At 45.2% G+C, this 16,785-nt stretch overlaps 1 protein-coding gene across 1 annotated transcript in view; it reads right to left on the bottom strand.

The window, feature by feature from the left end:
- Pkd1l1 (polycystin 1 like 1, transient receptor potential channel interacting) overlaps positions 1-16,785 on the bottom strand; it is a 131,689-nt gene that overhangs the window by 48,150 nt on the left and 66,754 nt on the right. The window contains exons 31-36 of the mRNA XM_040746627.1: positions 15,467-15,567; positions 10,236-10,428; positions 7,965-8,048; positions 5,671-5,878; positions 2,847-2,953; positions 1,166-1,382 (exon numbers count right to left, since the gene is read on the bottom strand). Of these exons, the coding sequence (XP_040602561.1) occupies positions 1,166-1,382; positions 2,847-2,953; positions 5,671-5,878; positions 7,965-8,048; positions 10,236-10,428; positions 15,467-15,567 (910 nt within the window). The remainder of the gene's footprint in view (positions 1-1,165; positions 1,383-2,846; positions 2,954-5,670; positions 5,879-7,964; positions 8,049-10,235; positions 10,429-15,466; positions 15,568-16,785) is intronic.

Raw genomic sequence — 16,785 nt, 5'->3', positions numbered from 1 at the left:
GCTGCCAAGCCAGGGACCTGAGTCCAATTCCCAGGACCACATTTGGAAGGCAGAACTAAGTCCCACAAGTTGTTCTCTAACATCTCCTGGCGAACCGTGCATGAATACACACACACTAAAAAATGTTACACAAATTTACAAAAAGGAAATCATTCTTCAGAAACACAAGTCACAAAGAAGTGTGTCTGTGACGCTTGCTGTTATAGAAATAAAGGAAGGAGAACTGTGACTATAGCTGTGTACAGTGGGCCATTGTATGGACTTCAGTTAAAAGAACACTCATGAAGGGGCTACTCTAAAACATTGGCTATAAAATGTGAATGCTGGCAATGAGCCAGTGTCCAGCAGTGGGGAGTAGATGGAAATATTCAGAAACGAAAATTTCATGCTTAATCTGCGAGATAATAGACACATCTGCCTTCACACATTGCAGCCGCGACCTGTTTGTATTTCTCGACAGTGGAATTGCTTATGGCACATGAGTTAATAACAAATCTTTAACCTAGGCCCTCTCACACAGCAGCATGCAGAAGTCCTAGAAATGTGTTACTGTTGCAGCTCAAAGACTGCAGAACTGCATCACTGCAAAGATTTCTAAGTGGCAAAGGCAATGATGCATGCTGGCTGGTCAGCTGATCCACGTGCCATGTCATCATTGGTGTGAGGTGTGACATGCCTGCAGCTGTCTCCTGTGAACTGAGTCGGTCCCTCTCAGAGGAGGGGGGAGGTGCGGAGACCCAGGGAGCTCATGAAACAAGAGTCACAATACTCTTTCCAGGATTAGAGAATCAGTAAGACATTGCCATGGAGAGGATTTACTGGCCGAGCTGCCTGCAACTAGTGTTACGCTTCAGTAAGTCATCACCCGCCGCTGAGGTTGGCTTTTTAGTGGTGTGGCTTCTGTTGAGTTGCTCACATCCTCATAAGTAAACCAACTGGCTAACCAAGGTAGACTCGGACAGTCATTTCTCCGGTGGATCATCCGTCCCCGTCTGGGGTGAGTAGACTTGTTTGACATCTCTCCAGGAGAAGTCACACAGCATAGGTATCTTGACAGTTAGCTGCATAACTTTGGGAAAATTCAAGTTGCAACTTTGGAAAGAGAAGCAGAGGTGGGCACCAAATAATACCAGCCAATTAAGTGTGTCACCTACATGGGGCCTACCTTCCAGAAGCCAAGACCATGGCGCTGGCAGAAGAGCTCTCGCTGCACACGGCCGTCGCATAGGCTCACAGCCAGCCAGCACTGGGCCGGGAAGAACCAGCATTGGCCTGAATGTAGCTCCTTCACCATCATGTGGCTGATGAACCAGTTTGGGGAAGGTCCACTACTGTCGTGCCAGAGGCGGATCTTCCGCAGTGGTCCCAATTGGTTAGGAGTGCTAGTGACACATAGAAATGCCTTATCGGCCATGTGTGTTCAGCACCTGCAAAAGCCTCGCCGGCTCTGCTCTGACCCTAAGGACAGTGGGCTCCAATGGCACTGTGACTGGTAGGGGCACACAGGCCTTCCGGAATCCACTCTAATGCCTCCTTGATCACCAGTTTACTTCTCCTGGTTCTAGTTATCCACCAACAAGCACAAATAAAAAAGCACCTAGTGGGGAATTCTAGAAATAAACACTGTATTGTTATAGCTGTATTGTTATGCTGTATTGTTATGGCTGTATTGTTACGGCTGTATTGTTATAGCTGTATTGCTACTGCTATATTGTTATGGCTGTATTGTTATGGCTATTCTACTTTATTATTGCTGATTGATGGTCTTGAGCTGTGCCTCATTCTGGGATCCACTGTGTGGCTTGGAACACATCTCTTGAAATGGGAATGTCCATAGCTTCCTTAGACCAAGTCACTCAGCTCTCCATCTGCCTGTTCTAATGTGAGTTAGCCTGAAGTTAAACTGCACTTTCCTCATAAAACAATGCTCCAGAAATAATAAATACAAGCAAATTATAATAAGCATAATTTTTTTCATGAGAAAAAATGACTCCATAGTTTCATGGTTTTTAAGAATGTGAGGTGCTTACACCTCTGCCTTGATAAATGATCTCTTCCCTGACTCCCCAGCTTTGGGATGCCATGCATGTAGCACTGCTCTTCCAGATTTGGAGTGGTGGCACTAAGTAGATTAGTGAGGTCTTGTGACATAAAAACACTCATTCTAGGCTCTCTTTCCATTGCTCCTCTGAGGAGGCAGGCAGGTCTTTGCTTCCTCTCTCTCCCTCTCCCTCTCCCCTCTCCCTCTCCCTCTCCCTCTCCCTCCCTCTCTCTCTCTCTCTCTCTCCCCCTCTCCCCCCCTCTCTCTCAGCCTTTCTCCTCTCTTCTGCTACTCCGATCCACAAATGCCAGTCTCCCCCTCCACTCCCTCCTTTTCCCATTTCCTTTTTCTCAGTAAAATTTCCCACGTTAAAACAAAACATTTATTCTAATACAAAGGCTTAGAGAGTATCCACCCTTTTTCTGCATTCGTCCCACCCATCTCCACCCCCACCCCCACCCCCACCCCATGTTAATCTATCCCATATATGTTAGGCTTGCTTGTAATATCAGCCCTCAGGCAGCAGAGCCAGGAGGATAGTTGCAAATCCAAGGCCAGCCTGGTCTGCATAGCAAATTTCAGACCTGTTGTGGCTACATAGAAAGACCCTACCTTAAAAAAGCAAAAGCAAAACCAGAACTTTCCTAAAATGGTGAGTATGTGAGCCAGTGCTCATCACTCCCTTTCTAGGCTTTATCTTAGGCATGGTGTTCAGAAAGCCAATGTTCCCTATGCCGCATCGTTATGATACCCCATTCTGACCAGCTCCTTTCCCAAACCGTGTGGTCGGAGGTGTCAGGAGTACCTCAGTACAAAGGTGTGCCTGGAATTCCTTCCAAACAAGGACATCTGGGGACAGCAGAGCTCTTTGGTTTCTGAGAGTCCATTTTCACCACATAACACAATGAAAACCTTCACACAGAGAGAAACAGGAGCTGAGGCTGTGCCACTGAGGGTGTGGAGTTCTATAGAACAGTGCTTCTTTGCCATCCCAGCTCCCTACTGTCAGGTCCCAGGAGAGCCATGCGTCTGCTACCCTTGGGCGTGGTGGCTGGACACTGGCCTATAGAGCACCAGAGCGGGGCCAGGGTTGGTGGGTGGGGTGCCCACATCCACACGGAGGACTCTAGGGAAGTACGCTGGATGTGCTTATCACTCCTTGGCATCTGTCACACAGAATTATTCCACAGTTTTAGTGTGGTATAATCTTAATCTTTCATTAAAATAATATTCTTGCCTTTCTTTCTCTCTCTCTTTCTTTCTCAATCTCTCTCTCTCTCTTTCTGTTTTGGTTTGTTTTTGTTTCTTGAGACAGGGTTTCTCTGTGTAACAGTCCTGATTGTTCTGGCTGGCCTGGAACTCACAGAGATCATCTTACCTCTGCCTCCCAAGTGCCGGAATTAAAGGCGTGTGCCTCTACATCCTGGTCCAATCTCCTCTTGTCGTTCAAGTCTTTCCTAATCCAAGATAATCTTTTTTTTGCTTTGTGTAGTTACTATTTTTTGAATTTTCTTTCTTTTTTTGTAGTTACAATTTTTTAAATTATCCTTTTGTTTGTGACTTCTGAAATTTAGTTGTGTGTGTGTGTAAAAGCAACTAAAGATTTTTTTTATTGTTTCCTTTTATAGGGACTGTGATTGTTCTAGACATTTTGCTTAACAGCCTCTTTGGTCTATAAGACTTGATACACATCTGGGTCATTTATGGATGTTCAGTTGTCCCGTAAGTGTAGTGGCCAACCCCAGAAGACATTACTGTTGTTAAAACGTTTAGGTTTATCCAGTAAGGAGACATAGACCGCGACTCAACGATCCCACGTGGAGTTTATTGGTGGACAGGGAGAGAAAAGGGGAACAGAGAGAGAGAGAGATAAGATAGAGAGAGAGAGAGAGTAAGAGCAAGAGCAAAAGAGTAAGAGAGAGTAAGAGAGGAAGAGGAGTAAGAGAGCGTAAACGGGCAGGGGTCAGTCCTTTAAAGGGGTCCTTTGCACCTGCCTGGTTCTCACGGAACTCTGGGCTGGCCAGAGTGTTGCCTGAGTGCATCCTGCCAGGTAACAGGGCAGGCCAGAGTAATGCCTGAACCTTTCAGTTACACTGTGATGAGTCTTGCCTGGCTTTCTGGTGGGACCCACGCCCTGCTCCCTGTTTTCTTTCAGTTGTTAAGCCCATACTTACTCTCCTGTGTGCCAGCGTTCCTTTCATATGAACTTTAGAATCAGTAATTCCTGTTTCACAAGACATCTTTCTGAAATCGTAGTGATTTCATTGGCTTTAATCTCTTTATAGCTTAGTTTTTTTTCCTTCAGTGAAATGGATAGTGTGGCTGGGTGTGATGACCTTTAACTCCAGCATTTGGGAAAAAGAGGCAGTTGGATTTCTGCGTTCAAGACCAGTCTAGTCTATATAGCAAGTTCCAAAACAACTGAGGTTACATAGTGGGATCCTGTATCAACAAACCAGCAAGCAAATGCAAACAAAACAAAAACTAAATAAAACAAGTAATAGGAATATAGGAATAGACAATTCACACTGTCCTCATTGCCATTGTCTTGCAGACTGATTTATGATTTATGCGGAAATTAGTTGTCTCAGCTACCGCATTAAGATTGCTATATTTATGTATTTAGGTCTTTTAAGAATACTGGGCAAATTCTTCCCACGGTGCTTCTGTTCGTGTTAGGTGAATTCACCTTCAGGCACTCTTCATTTTGTGACTGTTAGGAGGCTCTTGCTTCCAGTCATGCACAATGGAAGCCACTGACTGTGTGGATGAGTGGTATGCTACCCCCAACCCCGATCATGAATCTAGCAAGGTTGTCTAGCTCATTGGGTCCAACTGTTTTATATCATTTTTTTGTTCCAGCATGTCAACAGCACATGGCTCTACCTTCTGGCTTTATGGGAGGCCACACTCACTCCCCATACCTCCAGTCCTATGGGTTCCATAAAGCAGGCGTGTTTTTAGAGAAAGGGGAGTGTGTATCAAGCGCTCGTGGAGAATTCTGGTGGATTTGTCCGGGACATGCGTCTGAACGAGTTTGTTCCTGCCTCTGTAGACTTCTCTTCCACAGCCCACCTTGGCCTAAGCGTTTCCCTGGGTTGCTAGGCTGGGCTTCCTCCTTGACCCTCCTATCACTTCCTCTTCCTCCCCACCCACAACCTCCTCTTCACCTGCCTCTCTGTTGAGCTCTCTGTCCTTGACATCTGCCTCTCAGCGCTTCCCAGCCCCACTTAGCCCCCAGGCCAGATTTCCTAGGAACTTCTTGCAGCTTTCTAGCTAGATTCTTCTCAGATGTGGCCCGTGGATTCGGTGTTAACCCAGAGAATTCCAGTCAGTTCTCAACCTCTCAGAGACCCACTCCCAAGGAAGCCATCTGTGAAGCTGTTTTTCACCATGGGGTCAGAAAGGGGGAGGGGAGACCAGGGGCAGGAGGTGAGGGTCTTTTGCCCTTACAAATATGCAGGAGGACGGTGGAAAGGAGAGATAAGCATCACGCTTGACATTAAGATGGGACAGTGGTCACAGGTGATTGACAGGTCAGCCAAATCATCTCATTGTCACTTCTTGCATCTCTCAGCCCATGGACACCCTTAGACCTCACTAAAGGCATTGTTAAGAGCTCACATTACCTTTGACGTAAATTGGGCTGGTGACCGGAAGCCAGTGTCAACAATGACTGCATACAGCTGGTGGCCAGGTGGGGTATCTTCTTCCAGAAAAATACAGCCAGGTTTCTTCTTCTTGTGACAATCTACACATCTGCTTTTAGTCATCAAAAATCCATAAACAACCAAGAGAAACACACTGAAAATACCGGGAAGCAAGTTGCGTGGGTGACTGTAAAGACAGGAAGGGAAATTAAGGGAATTTTCTCGTGGGAACTGGCATTCCGGAAGATGCATCAGCTCTGCACAGATTCGCAAACTCTTCATTGGTCTTCATGGACGTGTTTTCCAAACACCTGATACTGCTTGAGCAGACGGGAACTCTGAAAATACAGGGCTGCCTGTGGCCAATGGCAGGTACTCCACAGCCTACACTGACGCCCCAAGGAGCCTTTGATGACCCAGCTGGGGTGGCAGGAAGCTGCACCCTGCCAGGTCTGAGGAACTTGTACTGGGAAATTGAAAAAGAATGTCAGGTATGGCTCAGTGGTAGGGTACTTGCCTAGCCCATGTGACACTCGGGGTTTAATCATTAGCATGTCTGGGAAAGAACGGGAGAGAGAAAAGAAGAATGTCCCTGTGTGGACATGCCTTGCAGTACTGATGTGACACTCTGTTGTCCTCCTGCAGAGGAGAAGCAGAACAAGACAGGAGAAGCCGCAGATGTCCCTGTGGGCCTTGTCACCTCCCCATGTTTCCGTGAATGAGGCTGCCTGCTCTCCACGGGCAGCTTGCACTCACCTGGTCCCTGGTGCTCACACACCAAGTCTGCCTGGGCGAGCCATCATCCAGCCCCGTCCTCTGTAGATTCAGAGGGCCGTCCACGTAAAGCCCCTCCAGCTGAACCCTGTCACACCTGGACTTGGGCTGTGTGAGTATTTGACAAAACTGCAGAGGGGCCCATGCTGTGTGGGAACCCTACCCTTCCTAGTCTCCTGCCTCATTACTCTGACTCCATCTGAGGGCTCATGCTCTTGGTCCCCGATCTGGTGTCCTCCTTTCTGCTTCCAGACCAGAATCAGAACCAGGTCACGCTTGCTCTCTGCCACACTCCATGAGCTCACAGCTTCCTGGCTCCAGCCCCGCCTTCCTGCTCCGACGTTACTTCCTGGGAGCACTCAGATGTCACCAGTGCTTGGGGGTGACTCTGGGAGCCGTGTCCTGTCTGCAGTACCTCCACTGCCCCACTGTTCCTCGCTTACTCACAGCTAACACTGGTGTCTCAGAAAACCGGGATGGGAAGCACTGTTTTCCCGGCCCTGAGAACTGGTTGGCTGGAAACCTCCCCTGGTGCAGCGCTGGTCATTAGTAACTAATGATTGCTTGCCACCTATCAGGCCCACCAGCTAACCTACTAAGTACCACTCATAAGTGAAGTGTAGTTTCATATTCTACCAATACAAGTGCAAAAAACATTCAAAGCAGCTTGCCCTCAATGTACTCATATTCCAAACTCTAAATAAAGTTTTTCAATATGAAACAGTGGCTATGAATACACAGTAACTTTTGAAGGTATTTAAAATAGGATACAGGCGTGTGGTGGTTTGACTAGGAATGGCCCCCACAGACGCATGTGTTTGAATGCTTGGCCATAGGGAGTGTCACTATTAGAAGATGCAACCTTGTTAGAGTAGGTGTGACTTTGTTGGAGGAGGTGTGTCACTAGGGGGTTGACTTTCAGGTCTCAGAAGCTCGAGCTCTGCCTGCTGACTGCTGATCAAAATGTAGAACTCTGTTTCTCTTCTGGTGTCAAGCCTACCTGCACACCGCCATACTCCCAACATGACAATAATGAACTAAACTTTTGAAACTATAAGCCAGCCCCTGTTAAATGTTTTTCCTTTATGAGAGTTGCCGTAATCACGGTGTCTCTTCACAACAATCGAAACCCTAAGACAAGGTTGTTAATGGAAATCAGGCTATAATATACCATATACATCAAGAAAAGAAAATTGAGTATCATTTTCAATTGCTGTAAATATTTGTTAATCAGTAATAACTGACTCAGTCAACACTGAAATATAGCTGGGCTTAAAAATAAGGAAGACACTGGATTCCTGATGTTCGTAATGCTCCTGTCAGTGGACGTAAAGTATAAACAGTAATAAAACATATATGACAATCATTCCTCACATCTCTGGTCCAGAAGATAAACACGCTACGTAAGTGTTAAGTACAAACTCAGCGGAACACAGGCATCTCTTAAGTGATCTCTAGAGCACATGAAATGAAACTCTGCTTTGGAGGATGGAACTTACCTCCTAAACCCGGAAATGCTGCTCACTTCCAAGGTGGCGCTCAGCTTTCTTCTCAGGACAGAGAAAGGCGCGAGGCGACGGTAGCTACAAGGGGAAGGCAGAGCAACAACCGTGGGTAAGCTCAGTTCTCTGTGACGGGACCATGAGAAGCGCAGTCGCTCCGATGCTGTGGTGTGCGCCAGTTTGACATGTCTTCATGTGTGACTCTGATGTACCGCAGAGCCTCAACTCTGGGAACTGGGAGGCAGCTGCTATGGAAACTGTCCCGAGATGTCCGGCATCAGGGCACACTGCCACCAATAGGCAGACCCCACGCAGCATAGCCCTACATGAGATTCAGGTTAGAGGCTCACGATGGACTGACCTTAAACACATGTCCTAGCCTCACACTGTCCTACCACTGCTAAACCTGTCATGACAACCACAGTAAATACTATTCTTGTAAAACAAACTGCCTCCTCCTTGTCATCCTGCAGGTAGTTTCTGTATGCGCTTGCTTTGTGCCCCTGATTCTTGGAGAAGGAATAGTATATAACAGAGAACAAAGAATGGCTTTCATGTATAATTTAATAGCAAAGAACACCAAAAATTCCCATGGCACCTCATTTTTTATAAAAGGCTACTGCAAAGCAACTCGACATTGGCACAGAGACAGACACGGAGGCCAATGGGTTGAAATAGAGAATCTGGACATAAGTCCACACAACTTCGGCCACAATTTTTGACAAAGATAAAAAAGTACACAATGAAGAAGTGACAGCATCTTCAACAAATAGTACTAAAAAAATTGAGTACCTACGTGTAGAAGAATGAAATAGATACTAATCTCTCATCCTCCATGAAAATCAACTCTAAGACTTAAATGTAAAACCAGAGATTGTAAAACCAATAGAGGGAAAGGTAGAGAGCATTCTGTAAGACATAGGCATGTGTAAGGACTTTCTACACAGGACTCCAGTCACTCAGGAAATAAAACAAATGAACTCAATGGCATTTTTATATATTTTGCTACCTTTGGGCATTTTTTAAAATTTCATTGACCTTTTGTGTGTATATTATGGTTTTCAATTTTGTGGGTTTGTGTGTGCTTCTTATGCTTTTTTGCTGTTTTATTTACTTATTTTACTCGTGTTTGTTTGCTTTTTATTTGTATGTTTGTTTTCTAAAGAGAAAGAAGGTGTGGGGTGGGTGGATAGGGAGGTGGGAGGCTTCTGGGAGGAGGTGGCAAGGAGAAACAGCAATCAGAATTTATTACATACATTTTTAGTTGAAAGTTCTCTCTCTCTCTCTCTCTCTCTCTCTCTCTCTCTCTCTCTCTCTCTCTCTCTCTCTCTCTCTCTCACACACACACACACACACCAAAACCAAACAAATGGTGTGAAAGCAGGAGAGAAACCAGGACTGAGAGGTGGATAGGGGCGGGCAGTGTGGGACCAACACCACCAAATGCACTGAATACATGCAGAAATAGTCAAAAACTGAAATGATAGACACTGCTCGACACAGGAAAAGTGGCACGCAACTGTACACGTCACCAGATCAGTTCAGCTTGAACATGATTGACTCCTGGTGGGCAAACACAGTATGTGACTCTTTGTGGCTTCACTGTTCTTGTGGGAAAAGACTGTTTCTGTACTAATAATTACTGAGTTTCTACCCCTATTGAGAAGGTAAGAGCAGCACAAATGAATGGACTAAACTGATCATAAAAGCATTAAATCTATGCTAGATGATACATAATGGTCACTTTAGTGACATGACCCTGATATCTCAGAACGTCCGGAAGGCTGCTTGTGTCCATTCAGAGACTTCTCTTTCCACGTGAGGCTAACTTTCAGTCCAAGCCCTTGGACAGGGGGCTCCTCTGTTCACAAAGAGATGAATCGGCAGGGATTGTAACAGTGGAGACTCTGCCTGCCTGACTACAAAGTACATAGTCACAGGATGCCCTGCATCTATGGTAAGGATCGGATGGACTCATGGTCACTCAACTGCTGTGTCCTTTCTCAGTGGGCTCTAACAATGTCCTGCAACATCCAGTCGTTACAGGGGCTCGACAGGACGCCCAGAACAGCTTCTTTCCTTGGGAGCCACAGACTGACATGCAGACAGGAGTAGCAGGCATATTCTGTTCGGGTAACACCAGTCAAGACGGACCAACTATCATGAGACGACACCATTCACAGAAGGTCCCAGGCACTGACACAAACACGGATGAAAATAGAGCCAGTTGTTAAAACTCCCAGGCTTTCCCCAGCAGGATGCTCATACCTGCAGTTGACTTTTTCAGGAGAACTTCCTGGCTGTGGATGGGGACCTTCGGATCTCCATCCTGTCTTATCCCAAAACACACACTGGATCCACTGGAAATTCACGGTATAGTTTACTGCCCCAGCAAGATATTTGTTTGGAGGTCTTCTGTCATAGTCAGCATCTAATAGGGACAAATACCCCACGTTGGCCCCTAGAAGAGGGGGGAGACACATCAGTAAAACATGAGCTTTGAGAGGGGCATGCTCCATCCCTAATGCAAGTGGAATGGCCACTGGGGACAGACAGACAAGGAGAGAAGGGCTGAAAAGGGCATCGGATCCTGGCATTTCCTGCTTTGGGGTATTTACAATGAATTAAGCATATCAAGACTTTTCATCGTGAGTGACAGAGTGCCTGGGGGGAAAGCAGTGTTTCCAGTGCTACCATGTTCCAAGTCCTTCCTAACATCCCGAACAAAGGGATCACCCCATCCTGCGACAGATGGAGATAGCTCAGCTCCTGCCTAGCTACCATTCAAGCCATTTCTGTTCTTCTCAGACCACCAGCCACTCTGTCAAACGCTATGCTTCTGTGGACGATACACTGACCAGGTGGCTTTAGCTAATCACCTCCAGATAAGGTTGATGTTTAAAAGTATTTAACTTTCATTTATTTAAAGTTTTCTCCTGAGGTTTCTAAATAAGTGTTTTGGGGACAATTAGATATTAGTTGCTTGTAAAACTATGGAATTGACAGGGAGATGGCAAGTGGGTAAGAGTGCAAGCACAAGGACGTGAGTTCAAATCTCTGCATAAAATGTTTGATGGAGGTACACATTTCCTTGCAATCTAGTGCTGTGGGGTTGGGGACCAGATGCTGTCTGGGGCTTACTGGACACCAGTCTAGTCTCATGGAGAAACCCTGTCTCAAGGGACTAAGATGGAGAGCGATAAAGCAGGACACCCGACGTCTTTCTCTGGTTTTGCGCACACACAGATCTGCACACCTGCCCACACATATGGGCATAGACCACACACATTATACATTTGTACCATACACTCTCTCACACACAATAAATGAATGAATGCCGCACCTGCTGAGCAGCCTGCATCCGAGAAAGTAGTGAGGTGGTCGGGATAGATGACACAGAGACCAGTCGGTTGCTTTAAGAAAACTTTATGCTCCCCCAAGTCGGCTTGGGAGAACTCCCCAAGAAAAAACGCTTCCCTTTTTAAAGACTTCTGCCATCCATCCACACACAATTCTCCAACCGAGCTCTCATACACCTCTCACAGCTCTCCCAGACTTCTCACCCTCCTGGCTGGTGGTTTAATCTCTGGCCCCAGAATGGGGAGAAACCACAGGGAGCAGGAAGAAGCATCTAGCCTTAGGGGGGATCAAAGTCATGGTGTTTCAGTGAGCTAGCCCTTATCAGAGCCCTAACAAGAGCTTTATAGCACTGGATTGTTTTCAGTAAACATTATCTCGCTGCTGCCTGCTCCCAGGCTGATGGAGGGGTGGGTTTCCGGCCAGGGTCTGTGATCCCCACAAATGAATGGATGAATGAATAAAATCGGACCACTCTTCATATTCTATGCAATAATAAATAATTGGTCAGAGATCTAAAATGTTAAAACACTGATATTGTACCAGTGCTAAAAGACACATCAATGATTTCTCTTAAAACTCAGATATTAGGAAAATCCATCAATGTAATCCACCTATAAACAAGCTGAAAAACAAAAATCACATGATCATCTCACTAGATTCAGAAAAGGCCTTTGACAAAATCCAACACCCCTTCATGATAAAGGTCTTGGAGAGATCTGGGACAACAGGAACATACCTAAACATAATAAGAGCTATATATAGCAAACCAACAGCCAACATCAAACTAAAAGGACAGAAACTCAACACAATTCCTCTAAAATCAGGAACAAGACAAGGCTGTCCACTCTCTCCATACCTTTTCAATATTGTACTTGAAGTTCTAGCCAGAGCCATATGACAACAAAAGGAGATCAAGGGAACAAAAATTGGAAAGGAAAAGGTCAAACTTTCACTTTTTGCAGATGATATGATAGTTTACATCAATGACCCGAAGAACTCTACCAGGGAACTGATTAACACCTTCAGCAAAGTGGCAGGATACAGGATCAACTCAAGAAAACCAGTAGCCCTACTATATACAGATGATAAAAAGACTGAGAAAGAAATCAGAGAAACATCACCCTTTACAATTGCCACAAACTACATAAAATACCTTAGGGTAACGCTAGCCAAACAAGTGAAAGACCTGTATCACAAGAACTTTGAGCCTTTAAAGAAAGAAATTAAAGAAGCTCCCAGAAAATGGAAAGATCTCCCATGCTCTTGGATAGGTAGGATCAATGTAGTAAAAATAGCAATCCTGCCAAAAGCAATCTACAGATTCAATGCAATCCCCATTAAAATCCCAGCACAATTCTTCACAGACCTTGAAAGAACAATAATCAATTTTGTATGGAAAAACTAAAGACCCAGGATAGCCAAAATAACCTTACTCAACAAAGCAACATCTGGAGGCAACACCACCCCGACCTCAAGCTCTATTATAGAACTGTAATCCTGAAAACAGTTTGGTATTGGCACAAAAATAGACAGGTAAACCAATGGAATCGAATTGAAAACCCTGATATTAACCCACACATGTATGAACATCTGATCTTTGACAAAGAAGCTAAAAATATACAATGGAATAAAGAAAGCATCTTCAACAAATGGTGCTGGCATAACTGGAGGCTGGCATGTAGAAGAATGTGGATCGATCCATGTTTATCGCCATGTACAAAACTTAAGTCCAAATGGATCAAAGACCTCAACATAAATCCAGCCACACTGAACCTCTTAGAAGAGAAAGTGGGTACTTTGAATGAATTGGTACAGGAGACAGCTTCCTGAACATAACACCAGCAGCACAGACAGTGAGGTCAACAATTAATAAATGGGACCTCCTGAAACTGAGAAGCTTCTGTAAGGCAAAGGACACAGTCAGCAAGACGAAAAGGCAGCCCACAGAATGGGAAAAGATATTCACTAACCCCACATCTGAAAGAGGGCTGATCTCCAAAATTTACAAAGAACTCAAGAAGCAAGTCTCAAAAACACAAAGGATCCAATTAAAAAGTGGGCTGCAGAACTAAATAGAGAATTCTCAATAGAGGAGTCTAAAATGGCTGAGAGGCACTTGAGAAAGTGCTCAACATCCTTAGCCATTATGGTAATGCAAATCAAAACAACTCTGAGATCCATCTTACTCCTGTCAGAATGGCTAAAATAAAAAACACCAACGACAATTTAAGCTGGAGAGGTTGTGGTGAAAGGGAACACTCCTCCACTGCTAGTGGGAGTGCCAACTTGTTCGGCCACTTTAGAAATCAGTATGGAGATTCCTCAGAAAAATGGGAATAAACCTATCACAAGACCCAGCAACTCCACTCTTAGGCATGTATCCAAAAGATGCCCATTCATACAACAAGGATGTCTGTTCCACTATGTTCATAGTAGCATTATTTGTAATAGCCAGAACTTGGAAGCAACCTAGATGCCCCTCAACCAAAGAGTGGATAGAGAAAATGTGGTACATTTACATAATGGAGTACTAATCAGCAGAAAAAAAAACCAATGGAATCCTGAAATTTGCAGGCAAATGGATGGCACTAGAAGAAACCATCCTGAGTGAGGTAACCCAGTCACAAAAAGAGAAACATGGTATGTACTCTCTCATATATGGATTTTTAGACATAGGTCTGGGGAGTGCCACCCTACAATCCCATGGCCAGACAGTCTGAGAAACAGAACCTTCATTCAGTGGCTGATGGAATCAGAGGCAGACTCCCATGGCTAAACACTGAGCTGAACTCAAGAAATCCAGTAACAGAGAGGGAGGACTGATGAACAAAGGGGTTAAGACTGGGCTGGGTTAACCCCCAGAAACAGCTGACCTGACAAGGGTTAGCTCTTGAATCCCAGACTGATGGCTGGGAATCCAGCATGGGACTGATCAACACCCCCTGAATGTGGGTGTCAGTGAGGAGACCTAGGTAATCTATTGAGCCTTGGGTAGTATTTATCCCGGGTATACAAATGGACTTTGGGCTCCTATCCAACAATGAGAGATACACTCTCACCCTGGACACTTGGGGGAGGGTCTAAGCCCTGCCCTGGATGAAATGACAGACTATGGACACCCCCATGGGGGGCCTCACCCTCCCTGGGGAAATGAGGGGATATTGGGGGGATTGGTGGGAGGGCACGGGAGGAGAGGAGGGAAAGGGAGAGGGACTTGGAATTGACATGTGAAGCAACCTTGTTTCTAATTTAAATTTAAATTTAAAAATAAAATATTAAAAAAACAAAACTCAGATATTAGGAATTGATTTGTAACAGTGGCCCCAAATCTAAGAGTCCTTCTCATTAAAGAGACCTCACTTTGCAACACATACAGGCAACTATAGAAACCTACAACTGGTCAAAACGCAGTGATGGTAGGATGTCCAATCCCAGTCAAAGCATCTATAACTAAGGCTCAAGGAACATTGCAGAGGAATTGATGGAAAGACTGTAAGAGCCAGGTGACTAGGAAATCTCCTGTGAGTGTGTGCCTCTTAGAAACGTTAGGGAAGCTTCACCCATGACGCTTCAACAACATGACTATATAAACTAGACCAGAAGAAGTATGACACCAATAGAGCCTGCAATACGGAAGGGGGACAATCTCACTGGCCTCACACTTAGACAAAGAGCTACAGGCAACTAATGAATGACAAGAGTAAGAGAACCGGCCGTACCCAGTTATCTAATACCAAGCAGTCAGCCTTGAAATACTAAAAAATTTTGAGATACATATTTGATATAATATAGATCTATATCCATTTATAGCCAATGGGCTGAGCACATTGTATTTATATATTTATGCGGTTGTGTGTATATGTGTGCATGCATGTATGTGTGTGTAGCATAGTCATGGTTTGAAGAGAGAGCAAGGATGATCATGGGGTAGATTGAAGGGAGGAAAAAGAAGGGGATATAATTTTAATTAAAACAAAGCTGATAAATTTTACTCTGAAAATGTTTTAAGCTATGTGTGGTGGTACAGACTTGGATGTTGACACAAAAAGAAAAAAAACACTGCCATGCACACATAGGGCCACAGCAAGACCTCAGCACATAAAGAGAACGGAGACTTCCAAGGCTTAGTGCACACTCACCTTTCAATGGAACAGCAGGAACATAAATTTGTACAGTCTGCTCATCCCAGAAGTACACCTGCTTCACAAGAAAATCAGAAGGCGTGGCTTTCTTGGAGAACCTAGGGGCAGACAAGAAGCAGTGAGAAGCAGCTTTTCTTGTCTGTGTAGGCTTTACTCATGCACTTTGTGACAACCGCCCTTTTCTCTAGAAGGGCTAGCTGGAGACAGTCAGGCTGAAAAGAACCAATGTGCTTCATCCCCTGGTACGCTTAACCCCTTGACTCCATCACCGACCGCCCCCCCCCACAAATCACACTTTATCCCTTTTATCTGTAAAGAACAAGCCAAAACCTACTTCATGAAAAAGTAAGACTAATAACCAGCTCTATTTGTGGGATGAGAACATCGTACTGTCAGGAACTGGGGAAGTGGCAGGTACAGAACAGAGGCTCAAACTGTTCATGGAAAGAAAATCCCAAGCACCTCCCTTTTGTATGTGACTTTGAATGTGTAAATAGGAAACAAAGCCAGATTCTTTAAGCAAATAGAAGCCTCTAGCCATCCGGTGGCTCAGCGCCGTTGGCAGATGGAGTCAAGCCAGAGAACTGAGACTCAGCTGGGTGTGGAGCCTGTCTGCCCAGCAGAGACATAACCCTGACCCGTGCTCCTGAGTCCCCCAGCCAGAGGCGGGACTCCCATGCTTAAACAGCTGCAGAGGAACATCTAACTTCTGCCCACACATGGAGACCCCCAGGACTGAAAGACCCCGAGCTGTTTTCCCAGAAGACACTGCCCCTCCCCACCTGCCACTCAGTCACTACAGTGGGTTTTAGCAGTGTTTTCAACCTGAGAGTCCAAAGAATCTCCGGGAGCCTTGCCACATAGTCTAGCCACTAGCACAGACCAAACTAATCGCACAAACTCAACATCGCCGAGAAAGAGAATTAACTTATCAAGTCTCCAGGGAAATATAAAGTGTAATGCATTTTCTCCTGGGGAAAAAAGAGAGAAAAGAAGTGAGTGATGGAGGGGACAATGGAACGATCTGGTCCAGGCCTGTATTGTGGTGTTGTCAGACTTCCAAATGGTGTCATGCTATGTATGACTGAAACAAGGGTGCTTCTCATTCCAGTTAACAGGCAGGGATCTAACATTTAAAAAGTATGGGGAATCATTTTCTAAACACATATACATCCTTAGCCCATGTAGGCATATATGTAATTTCTTTAGACAATGACCCTCATTGTGGCTTTAAAGTTAGTCCACTCGTTTGTTCACAAACCTCCTTAGGGACATTCCATCATGTTATAACCTCATTTCCACCCCTGTAGCTGTCA

Source organism: Mesocricetus auratus, unplaced genomic scaffold, assembly GCF_017639785.1.
Source record: "Mesocricetus auratus isolate SY011 unplaced genomic scaffold, BCM_Maur_2.0 Super-Scaffold_100006, whole genome shotgun sequence".
In the NCBI taxonomy this organism is placed as follows: domain Eukaryota; kingdom Metazoa; phylum Chordata; class Mammalia; order Rodentia; family Cricetidae; genus Mesocricetus; species Mesocricetus auratus.
Note: the sequence above shows the minus strand (reverse complement) of the source record. Positions and strands in the feature narration are given on the sequence as shown.